Genomic DNA, 12,841 nt, shown 5'->3' on the forward strand with positions numbered 1-12,841 from the left:
GAAGTGTGCCCAATGTTTCCATAGACTGTCCTTATCAGAAGTAATTCAGTAGAAGGCAACAATTTGGAAGATTTGTTAGAAGAGGGGTCAGCAGGACATTTGTAAAGAAACTTACAATCGGGTATCTTATAAAACCTATCAGGTTTTTTTTTTTTTTTTTTTTAAAGAGCTGGGAATAAGCCTGAGAAACTGCTGAAAGTGTCCATTAAGGCAAGAACAGGAGGGACAGCAGAGGGCTTCCAGACTCCATCTGGAGTTAATGCCTCTTTTGGACATCAGAAACTAGGGTACAGTCCCATTTAAAGAATTCTATCATGAGAGAATTCCGCAAAGGAAAGTTCTTCAAAGGGAGAATCTGGACAAACTGAGTTACCCTCCTCAGAACCAGTCTACTGGAGAAGGGATTACACAGGAATAAACCAAACACTTCTCCAAAGTCCAAATCCTGATTAAGAGAGTCCTGCTCCCTAGGCCTGTTAAGTAAATGACTGGGGGGGCAGGAACAAACTCCCTTGAGGGGGCTACAAGGCCATGAATACAACCCACCCCTGTGTAAACACCTGCCATTTATGCCGAGGATTGTTAGGAACAGTTTTCTACTTTCTTTTTTTTTTTCAAAGGGATGTCAGCCCTAAAGATTTTAGAAGGTTCGGAATCTTGCCAACACTGTGTAGTGGAAATCTCCCTAAAAATAAGCAGAACAGCCCTCCACCACTTGGATACAATCAGCCGCAGTTCCCCCTCAGCATCCATAACCAATGTCTGCAGAGCCTCCAAGGTAGTGCAAGATGTCCAATCCATGCCGGCCTCTGAAGCAGTCACAGCAGAGGAATCAACTGAATAACCAGGCAATCCTCTGGGCTTTCACCAATCTCAAGAGAGACATCCAGGGGAGGCAGTACAGCAGCAGAATCACACCAAACTTTTTTGGTCATTGTCTTGGCAGATAGCCGACCCTCTTGGCTGGGATGATTTTGCCATCTCTTCTGCCAACTTAACATTTTGGGTCTAAGTACACAGACAAGGAGAAGAGAGAACTACATACAGTCTTGGGGACAAAATTGACAAATCTGGCACAACATATGGTTGTGAAAAGCACTCATGCAAAACAAAGTCTGCAAATCAGTCTTAGACATTTTCTCTTTCCGAAAAACATGTAACCTTGCAAAAAAAAAAAAAAAAAAAGAAAAACCCCAATGGGACACTTACCTGAAAAGGACTTTGTAATCAGCAGATGAAGGAACGTTAAGACTACTGAAGATGGTGTTCAGACTGGCAGCAAAGTTGATGTTTCTGTGCATCACCTTTATGCTCTGCGCCATGAGCAAGGATCATGCGCGCAACATAAGTCATCCTTGATACCCAAGGCTTTGGTATACTGGCCAGATGTTGGGCTACCCTTGTGCAAGGGATACCTTTAGTAATGAATGCAACAGTGACATGGAAGGGCATCATACAGTAACAATGTATTTACTGCATGATGGCTGCAGGAGAAAGATCAAACTGTGGTGTTTGGGGTACTGTAAAAAGTACAGTTTTGTACCTACCATAAATGTAGATGTCAGAACAGGATAGCATCTGCAATCATAACAAATGGGTTGTCCTGTCGTCAGGCAGCCCTTCGGTCGGCCGGATTCCAAAGTCTGGGTCCGGCTTCGGCTGATGTCGCACTTCACCCGACGTCATCTCTGCTGGTCTTCGGGTATAAAGGCATCAGCCAATGCCATTTTCCTCTGTTTCTTGCCCCAGATGCCAGTTGCCCTCTTGGTAAGCTAAATTTTGGATAAATGCCAATGTTTCCAAAACAGTAGAAGGCAAACACAAAAAATAACAATGTATGTACATATATACAAACAAATACACCATAAGAGACTCCCCCCCAGCTAGCTATTAGAAGGGTAAATACCCTAGGAGTACCACAGAGGGGAAGGAGGGTGGGTAATCCTGACTGCAGATGCTATCCTGTTTGGACATCTACATTTATGGTAGGTACAAAACTGTACTATGTCCTTCAAGGATGCATCTGCAGTCATAACAAATGGGTAGAATACCATAGCCAAACTAGGGGAGGAGGAGGAAGAAGAATTATGGTGCAGTTAGGATCCCTTGCAGTACAGCAGTGGCAAACCCTGCTCGGGATCTAGAGTATAGAGGTAAATTATAATGCTTGGCAAATGTATGCACGGAGGTCCAAGTAGCCACCTCAATAATGTCCTTGGTTGCCACTCCTCGTAAGAAAGCTGTGGTAGTGGCTGTAGCCCTTGTAGAATGAGGTCTTATGTTCTGTGGAATTGGTTTTCCGTGGTAGGAGTAACAGAATCTTATGCAATTTCCTATCCATTTGGAGATTGTCTGTTTGGAAATTGCTTTTCCTTCCCTTCCTGTTGCATAGGCTACTAAAAGCTGGTCAGTTTTTCTGTCACCTTTGGTTCTGTCCAGGTAGTAGCGTAACTGTCTATGTACATCCAAGGTATGCAGCAGTCTTTCCCCTGTTCTGTGGATTGGGAAAGAAGGTAGGTAGGTGGATTGCCTGGTTTAAAGACACTCTGGATACCACCTTAGGCATAAATGTAGGATTAGTTCTCATGGACACCCTATCTTGATGGAAGATTAGGAAGGGTTGTACTGCCATTAAGGCCTGTAGTTCCGAAACCCTCCTTGCTGAAGTAATTGCCAGTAGGAAAGCAGTTTTCCATGATAGGTGTTGAAGATCTGCTGTTGCTGCTGGTTCAAATGGAGGGAGTGTCAATTTTCTAGCACAAAGTTCAAGTCCCATGCTGGTAATGGTGGTTTCCTAGGAGGTTTTACATTCTTGATCCCTTTGAGGAACTGCCTGAGTAGAGGATGCGAAAAGACAGGTGGATCGAAGCTGTATTCTGCTGAAATAGCTGATGCATGTATCTTGGAGGAATAGGACAGGCCTGTATGTAGAAGCTCTGCCAAGTACTCCAGGATGTTAGCAATATCTATGTTCGACACATCTTTTCCTCTTTCAGTACTCCAAATGACAAATCTTTTCCATTTTCCTGCATAGTTCCTTCTTGTTGAAGGTCTGCGGGCTTCAAGGATAATGTCTTTAACCCTTTGGGATAGGTCTGGGTTAGTTGCTGCTATGTGATGTTCCAGGCAGTCAGTTGCAAGGTTTTTAGGTTTGGGTGCATGATGTTGTAGTTGTTCTGAGTTAACATCAAAGGCATCAGGGGTATTGACCACAGTCTCCCCTGAGACATGCGCCTCAGCAATGGATACCAGTGTTGTCTTGGCCAATTCGGAGCTATCAGGATTATCCTTGGGCGTTCCTCTGATTTTCAGTAGTACCTTGTGCATCAAAGGAAGAGGTGGAAATGCATATGCTGTCAGGCCTTTCCAACTGAAGGATAGAGAGTCCACCTTCCATGCAAGTGGGTGGTATGTCCTTGTGCAGAATTTTTTGAGCTGGTGATTGAGTGGGGATGCGAATAGGTCTATTTGTGGCATTCCCCATTTCTTTGTGATGGCCTTGAAGATGTCCGGTGTAGCATCCATTCGTGAGCAGCCGCGGTGGTTCTGCTTAACATGTCTGCTAGGGTGTTTTCTTTTTCCGGCACAAATATTGTCTGTAACTGGATGTTGTAGCTCAGTGCCATAATCCAAAGGTCCAGAGTCATTCTGCATAGGGGTATGAATGAGTGCCTCCCTGTTTGTTGATGTACCACATGACTGTGGTGTTGTCTGTCCTTATCATTAAATGGCCTTCTTTGAGGAATGGTCTGAATTTCTGGATTGCTAGTTTTACTGCCAGCATTTCTTTTTGGTTTATGTGCAGGTGCAGCTGGTCTGGAGTCCACAATCCTTGTATGCATTTGTCCAACATGTGCGCCCCCCAGCCTAGGTCTGAGGCGTTCGTTGTGATGGTTTGGCTTGCTTGAAAGTTGTGGAAGGGCAAGCCTGGGTTTGACTGGCATGCTTGAGCCCACCATAGGAACTCCTGTTTCAGGCATGGGATTAGTGGGATTTCGGTTTCTAAGCTGTGCCTGTGTTGAGACCATAAATTCTTTAGGTACCACTGTAGCTTTCTCATATGCAGTCTGGCATGTGGGACCAAGATTATGCATGGTGCCATGAAGCCCAAGGCCTGCAGTACTTTTCTTGCTGTTAGTTTGTTCTGCTTTGTTAATGCCAAGAAGTAAAGAGGAGTTGTTTTGTTTTTCTGCAGTTAGGAATGCCATTTGTTTTGCTGTGTCCAATTCCGCACCCAAGAATGTTCTTGTTTGGGATGGTATCAGTCTTGACTTTTGTAAATTGACTGTGTATCCCAGGGCTTGTAGTAAGCAAATGACTCTTTGTAAATCTGTTGTCAGCTTGCTTTTGTTGTCCGCTTGTAACAGGCAGTCGTCCAGGTATGGATAAATTTGGATTCCCTGTAGCCTGCAGTGAGCGATTACTGATGCCAGGCATTTTGTGAATACTCTGGGCAGTAGATAAGCCAAAGGGCAATGCTGAGAATTGATAATGCTCTGATCCTGCAAGAAATCTGAGGTATCTTCTGCAATTTGGTCATATGGGGACGTGCAGGTATGCCTCCTTGAGATCTAGAGTTACCAGCCAACACTCCTTACCCAGCATGGGAAGAAGTTGCTGTAGGGTCAGCATTTTGAATTTTGGGACAATGATGTATGTGTTTAAGACGGACAGGTCGAGAATAGGTCTCCAACTTTTCTCTTTTCGTGGTACTAGGAAGAGTCTGGAGTAGAATCCTTTGCCCTGTTCTGTTATTGGTACTCTTTCCACAGCTCTTATCTTTGTTAATTGCGCTATCTGCTTTAGAGCTTCTGTTTTTTGATTTGGAGGTAGGTTTGGCATTCCTCTTTTTACTGGTAAAGTGTGGAAGTGGAACCTGTAGCCTTGGTCTATGGTTTGCAAAATCCACTTGTCTTTTGTGATATAGTGCCAATTTTTCGAAAATAAGGCTAACTTTCCGCCTAAAGGTGCTGTTATTTGCTTCCTAGTAGGCGGTGTCAGAGCCAAGTCACTGTGATTGTCCTGTTGCAGTGGCAGTGGTTGTGTCTGTGCCTCGGTTATTGCCTTGCCACTGTCGTCCTCTGTAGGCACCTCCTCTGGATTGATTTCTGCCTCTAGAGCGTCTATTCCTGCCACTGAGGTGTTGAGGAGTCTGGAAAGGACCAATTTTGGCAGGCCAGTTCCTGCTAAACCTTGGGGCTGAACCTGTAAGAAATCTTTAACTGTTTGTACAGATTTTGCCTTCTCTTCCATTTTCTTCATTACTTGCTGAGCAGGTGTACCAAATAGACTGGCCTTATCCATAGGAGCATCTAACAGCTTTGCTTTAACATGATCTGGCAAGACCAGTTCTTTCAACCATGCATGCCTTCTTATCACTGTGCCAGTCATGGCTGATCTAAATGAAGCCTCCAGTGCATCATAGCCACATTTTAAAGAATGGTTACTAACCTGCTGAATGTTATTCACCATTTCTAAAACATATTTCTTATCTAAGGAGTCATCAGTGGACAGCTTCTTAGTTAACTGATCAAGCATAAACTCTTGGTATTGGATCATATGAAACTGACAGTTTAAAGCTCTAGCTGAGAGAGTAGCAGAGGTGTAAACTTTTTTTCCCCATCTCTCTAAGGACCTGGATTCCCTTTCAGAAGGAATAGGATTTTTTGCTGAGGTAGAGGCTACTGACTGCCTTAGGCCCCTGGGATATAGTCTCAGGATCTGCAAGTGGGGCCTTGTATAGGTGGTGATGAGTGTCTGGCACCCTGTAAAATCTATCTGGTTTGGCAGGGGCTGGAGGTAAAGTATCAGGAGCAGTGCAAACATCATTAAATGCATCATCCACAACAGGCAGAACTGGAGGTATAGCTAAGGGCCTATGTTGTGGTAAGTGCAGAAATGTCCTAAGCCTTTTTCTTGAATCTGAGAAATCTTGTCCCTGCCATTGGAATTGTTCTCTCATGGCATGTAAGGTTTCCCAAAGGAAAATTCCTCTGGTGGAGAGGCAGATGGAATGGATTCCTCAGCATCGGAATCTTCATAAGTAGAAAAAGGAGCCTCTGGCTGATCTGTAATGTCTGAGTCATCCGAAGAATCAGAGGACACTGGCTCGGGGGGCTCTGCTCTAGGTCTCTTTTCTGGGGGCTGAGAGGCCCTGTCTGGGTGAGATTGGGATCCCCTAATTAAGGATATTAAATCCTCTGCCAGAGTAAGCATTTGTGAACTAGAAGTGGGCCTGTGTGAGGGGGGCTTAATAGGCACTGATTTAACAGTTTTGGCTGCTTTAGCCCTGGCAAAGGCCTTAATAGACATGGCTGCAGGAGGCCTAGCAGCACCACGTGCTGGGGTAGAGACATCCAAAGGAATGGTGTCTGATAAATCACTAGGAACCACAGTAGTAGGCAAAACTTCTGAGGCCGATTCAACTAAGGTAGCAGGAGCCTCGGTAGTGGTCATGGATTCGGCTGAAGATTGACCGGTTTTCTCGGTTTCGGCCGAAACAGAGACACTCGCGGCTTGCTTAACCGTGGTTTCGGCCGAAACCGCAGACCGCGAGTGTCGGTCTTTTTTTTCGTTTTTAACAATTTGGGTAGTCTGAGGATCCGACGGCATAATGTACGCAAAATCTGAGCCGAAAAACTGTTCAGCAAACTCCGACCGACGCCTAAGTGTTGCCGGGTTGAAGGAAGCACAGGCGAACAGGCTGCTACGCCGTGGTCTGGGCCTAAGCAAGGCAGGCAGTAAGAGTGGAAATCTTTATGAGGTATTTGTTTCCCACAAGTTAAACAGTTACTGACTTTTTCTGACATCGGCTGAGGCAAGAAAGAGTCCCCAACGGGTACTTAGCTTTTAGAAGTCTTCGAAGTAGTATTCGGTAGTAGTAATCTCTGGATCTGACCGACCGGCACTTGCGAACAGCTTCTGCTTCAGGCGCCGCGCGGCAAGAAAGACTGAGGAAAAAGGCGTCGGCTGATGCCTTTATACCCGAAGACCAGCAGAGATGACGTCGGGTGAAGTGCGACATCAGCCGAAGCCGGACCCAGACTTTGGAATCCGGCCGACCGAAGGGCTGCCTGACGACAGGACAACCCATTTGTTATGACTGCAGATGCATCCTTGAAGGACATCGGAATAACCTTCACATCTGCTGTTTTTCTTCAACATTCAAACCACAAAAGCTAAAACCCAAAGAACAGCTTACAATTAATACTGCACAAGACTCCAAAATTGTGTTTCGCTAGAACATGCATATGAAACAGGGCACCAAAACACTGTTACCATCTTACCTCAAAGATTTCAAAACCAGCAATATCCAGAATGCCAATAAATGATGCCCCCTGTCTCTTTGTCTTATCCAATGCCTTATTAATACGCATTACCAGCCAGCGAAACATGCGTTCATAAGTAGCTTTGGCCAGTGCTTCGATGGCAAAATCAGCCTAAAATTAAAACAGAAAAAAATTAGCCTGAATTCAATGAAAATTACTAGTCGATAAGGAGAAAGCACACACACTATACAGAGAAGCATCAAGTTTAGTTTCTACACGCAAAATAAAGTACATGCATTTTTTAACAAATATATACACAATACTTACAAAACAAATTAAAATGAGAACTTGTTTCTTACAATTATAGTTGACAGTTGCACATTTAATATTTAGCCAATAGTTTTAATTTAACCCAGAATGTATTTAATAGTTTTAATATAACCTATCTGAAGTTAGTTTTTTTTTTTTTTCCATAAACTCAAGCTTATTGCATTCACTTTTCAAATGCTGATCTCTACACAACATTACAATAGGATCATTTGAAGTTAATTACAAAATGAATAGCTGAAACTAGATGTTGTGCAAAAGACTTCTCTTTTAGAATTAATGGGTGCAAAATGCACAACACAGTTGAACACTGTTAGCATTGTTTACCTGTTCTTTGGTCTGGGCCTTTTGTACATAGTCACGACCAACTTTTATCCGTGGAGATAGGATGCCTCTACTAAAATCAGTGACATTGACCCCAAGGAGATGGCAAACTTTCTGAGCAGCTGCACAAATTAAGAATTTGACAAGTTTTTGAAAGGTTGTAGACAAACTTTGGGTTCTCTCTTAGCAAGAAACTGTAATAAATACAAGTATCTGCAAACCGTCTTACTACAGATATCTTACACACCATTATGAAGCATACAAAGAGCTTTCTCCTCAAACCTTTCCCCTTTGTTCAACTTCCACTCAATTCACTTGACCAAAAGAACTGCTTATACAGATACTACAACACATTAACAAATGCTGACAGTTCAGTCATTCAGCATGGATTTAGAAATTTGCTTTAGTACACTAACCACAATCTAAGAGGTCATCTGAAGTTACCTGGCCACAGATCTTATCACTATGGCTAATTTTATAGCCATGACTAGAGCATTTGAATCTGTTCTCTTTACTTAACAGCCTTAGTCAAGTTTGGGAAAGGTCAGACACTTTGCAGACAGACAATTCCATGCCATCAACAATTCAATTAAATCACAGTAGGGATATTTAAAGGTTCATAGGTTGGTACTAGGCTATCGGCCTTAGGGCCTATACAAGCCTAGCCTAACAATTCCTTGGCTATTTCTTCCACACTATTTACTTCCCTGGACCCCTGTCTAGCACGGTGACTGACGTGATCCCTGGGGTGAATTTCCTCTCTCCCATCCAATCGTCAAGGTTCTTTTTGAAGAGGACTAAAGAGGCGCCCTGCTTGACATGTATGGGCAGTCTATTCCAGAGTCTGGGGAGTCTGCTGGTCAGAAATCTATCCCTCCAGCATGTTTTGTTTATTGCGATGACAAGGTTTAGATCCCTGGAGCATGTGGCTCTGACGGAATGGGATTTCTTTAAGTGTAGTATGTCCAACCGCTCTGGATTTGACATGGCCTTGTATGTTAAGCAGAGATCGCCTCTGAGTAAATATGCGACAGAGTATAGCTGGAGTTTAAGGCGGTCAGTGTAGGGCATCTGCTTTAGGCCTGTGATTCTTTTAGTGAGGTATTTCTGCAGCCTTTCCAGTTGCAGACGTCTTGAGAGGTACATACCAAATGGGGCGTTTTATTCTATAATGGGTCTAATGAGGGATGAGTACAGTGGGACAAGGACCTTTTTTTCTGGATGAAAAGCCCTTCGTGATGTGGTGTGCCACATAGGATTTCCTGACTGTTGTGGCGATGTGGTTATCGAAGGTGAGACCACTGTCCACCTGTGTCCCTAAGTCTATCCACACTTTCCGTGTTTAGTGTACTGCCACCTATGTGGTAATTCACGGGGTTCATGTTATTTCCCAAAGGGGATAAAGTACAGTTTTGTACCTACCATAAATGTAGCTGTTCGAATATATACACTGCTGCAGTCATTACACTTGGGTTATCCTGCCGTCAGGCGGTTCCCCAGTCGGCCTGAGTTCCAAAGTCTTGGTCCGGCGTCTGTTGCTGTCGCCTCCACCCTGACGTCAGTGCGACAGGGGTATACAAGATGCAGCTGACGCCATTTTCTTCAGTTTTTCTTGCCCCAGATGTCAGGTGCCTCTAAAGAGGTAGGCAATTCCAATTGCTAATAAAACATACATAAGAAAAGCAAACAACTTACAGCTACCAGCAAATACACCCATAGGTAGTAAAGGGTAGAAGACATGGGTACGTACCAGCCAGTAAGAGGGGAAGGAGGGAGGGTAACCTGGACTGTAGCAGTGTATACACTAACATCTACATTTATGGTAGGTACAAAACTGTACTATGTTCATCATGTTACACTGCTGCAGTCATTACACTTGGGTAGAATCCCAAAGCTGAGGTAGGGTGGCTGGTTCTATAAGGCATTAGGGGTGGCTATAAGGCCCTGCAGCACTGCAGTGGTGAAGCCAGCTCTGGATTTAGAGTATAGAGGCAGATGGTAATGCTTGGTGAAGGTATGTACAGAACTCCAAGTTGCTGCTTCCAAAATATCCTTGGTAGGTACTCCCCTATGGTAGGCAGTTGAAGTGGCTGTTGCCCTAGTGGAGTGAGATCTAATGCTGCTAGGTACAGGTTTTCCATGGTATGTGTAGCAGAAACGTATACAATGTCCTATCCATTTTGAAAAAGTCTGTTTTGAAATGGCTTTTCCCTGTGCTCCTGCAGCATATGCTACCAATAATTGGACAAAACCAAAGCTTTCAGAAAATCTGACCAAGTAGAAACGTAATTGCCTGTGAATGTCCAAAGAGTGCAGTAGTCTCTCCCCTTTATTCTGTGGTTTAGGATAAAACGTTGGCAGGTGAACAGTTTGGTTTAGAGCCACACTGGATACCACCTTTGGCATAAACGTAGGGTTAGTTCTTAAAGACACCCTGTCCTGGTGGAAAATGAGGAAAGGTTCCACTGCCATTAGTGCCTGTAATTCTGAAACAGGTCGTGCTGATGTTATTGCCAGGAGCATAGCAGTTTTCCAAGAGATATATTTTAATTCTGTTGTGTTAGCTGGCTCAAAAGGAGGTAAAGTTAATTTTTCCAAAACAAACTTGCATAGATTTTGCCTTATCCTCCATTTTCTTTAATACCTCTTCTGCCTTAACTCCAAACACATCCTGCTGCAAAGGTGCATCCAATAATTTTGCTTTAACATGATCTGGTAACGTATGTTCTTTTAACCAAGTATGTCTTCTAATGACAGAGCCTGTAACTGCTGCTTTGCAGGAGGCCTCTAGAGAATCAAAACCACATTGCAAAGTATGCTTTCCCACTTGTTCAGCTGCATGCAATAAATCCTGCATTTCTTTAAAATTAGGAGGATCTGATTCTGGAAGCATTTTTTGTTTTAACTGACAGTAAAAACTGCTGATATTTTAGCATGTGAAACTGGCAATTTAAGGCTCGCATTGCTAAAGTTGCAGACGTATATACTTTCTTTCCCCATCTGTCTAATGCTCTGGAATCTGTCAGAGGGAACTGGATTCTTGGCTGATGAGGCCTTCACCCCTTTGGGTCCCTGAGAAATAGTTTCAGTGTCAGCTACAGGGCTTTTATACAGAAATGAGAGAGTCAGGGACTCTGTAGTATCTGTCAGGTTTAACAGGGGCTGGAGGTAAGGAATCAGGATTTAAGCTGGATTCAGTATACACATCATCCACAATATCCAACACTGGTGCAATAGCAAGGGGTCTGTGTTGAGGTAATAAAAGGAAGTCTGAGCCTTTTCTTGGATTCTGAGTAATCCTGGCCTTCCCAGTGGAAATGCTTCCTCATGGTATGTAGGGCTTCCCCACAGGAGTAGTCCTCAGGTGGTGAGGCTGATGGAATTGATTCCTCAGCATCAGAATCCTCATAAGGGGGTAAAGAGTATCCTAGGTCTGAGGATGAATCACCTGGTCGGATGAGTCTGTCTGCATCCTGTCTAGGCCTTTTATCAGGAGGGGGATGGGAACCCCTGATCAGAGTGATTAGATCTTCGGCCATTTTGAGAATTTCTTTAAGCATGGAGGCCTGTCCTGGAGAATGCTGTATTTGTTTCTTTGATTTTAAAGGAGGCTTAGACTTAGCTGAGGGTTTAATGCTTAACTGAGTAGGTCTGAAGACACCCTCTGAAGCTGTGGGTTGCTCAGCTACTCCAGATCCCTTTGAAAGGTTAGTTTCGGTAGGCTGAATAACTTGTGTGTCCGAAGGCCCAGCCATCTCCACGTGGGAGTCAGAGGTGGCCTGTGGTTCTACAGAAGCAGTCAGGGGCTGCAAAGACGCCTCGCTGAAAACCGGAGAACCGGCGACTGGCCTAGAAGAGGCTTTGTCAGTTTTGGGCCTCTGATGCCTATTCTTGTCTTTGCGCTTTTTGTGTATTCTGGTCGTCGGAAGTTCCGACGGCATGGTATAATTGAATTTTCTACCAAAATAATGTCGGGCAAAATCAGACCTTTAACAGTGCGCTTGTTAAACCTAGCGCAAAACCAACAGGGACGTCTGGATCTAGGCATGGGATACAATAGGAATGGAAATCCTTGAGGTATTTGCTTCCCACAAGAAATAGAGTTATTAACTTTTACGGACATCGGTCTGGGGCAAGAAAAAGTTTCCCCAATGGGGTACTTAGCTTTGTAGAAGACTTCGGTTCTGGATTCGGAATGAAAATCTCAGGAGACTGCCAACCGGCACTTGCAAACTGCTTTTGCTTCGGGCACCGCGCGGCAAGAAAGACGGAATAAAATGGTGTTGTCTGCATCTTATATATCCCTGTCACACTGACGTCTGGGAGGAGGCGACAGCAACAGACGCCAGACCAAGACTTTGTACCTCAGGCCGACTGGGGAACCGCCTGACGGCAGGATAACCCAAGTGTAATGACTGCAGCAGTGTAACACGAACATCTATACATTTCTTGGCATTGAGCTTGAGCCCACGGCTCTGGCACCAAACATCTGTTTCTGCAAGGCCCTTTTGTAAAGTATCCACATAATTTGGGGATTCAATAATGGCTCCTAGTTTGCAGTTATCTGCCAACTTTGTTAGCCAGAGTCCCTTAGTGTTGGCCTGTACTTCAGGGAAGTAGATGCCAACCAAGAGCGGTCCCAGGACTGAACCCTGAGGTACTCCACTTGTCTGGAGCTGGATTTGGAGTCAGCTAATTTTACAGTGTGGATTCTGTCAATAAGCTAGTTGGCAATCCATCGAGTGAAGTAGGGATTAATGCCCAGCTTAGTAAGTCTGCTTCCAGAGTGGGGGATGGTGCCAAAGGCCTTGGCGAGGTCCAGATAGGCTGTGTGGACTGCCTTACCCCCGTCCACGGCTCTGTAGACTGATTCGCAGAAGTCAATCAGGTTCAGGAGACAAGACTGGCCCCTAACGAACCCA

The 12,841-nt window shown here is 44.4% G+C and overlaps 1 protein-coding gene across 1 annotated transcript in view; it reads right to left on the minus strand.

Annotated features, from left to right (window-relative positions):
* Positions 1-12,841, minus strand: part of MYH9 (myosin heavy chain 9) — a 1,134,272-nt gene that overhangs the window by 719,314 nt on the left and 402,117 nt on the right. The window contains exons 13-14 of the mRNA XM_044075327.1: positions 7,923-8,041; positions 7,287-7,439 (exon numbers count right to left, since the gene is read on the minus strand). Coding sequence (XP_043931262.1) covers positions 7,287-7,439; positions 7,923-8,041 — 272 coding nt within the window. The remainder of the gene's footprint in view (positions 1-7,286; positions 7,440-7,922; positions 8,042-12,841) is intronic.

Source organism: Protopterus annectens, chromosome 1.part1 (assembly GCF_019279795.1).
Source record: "Protopterus annectens isolate FY-2018-M chromosome 1.part1, PAN1.0, whole genome shotgun sequence".
Lineage (NCBI taxonomy): Eukaryota > Metazoa > Chordata > Ceratodontiformes > Protopteridae > Protopterus > Protopterus annectens.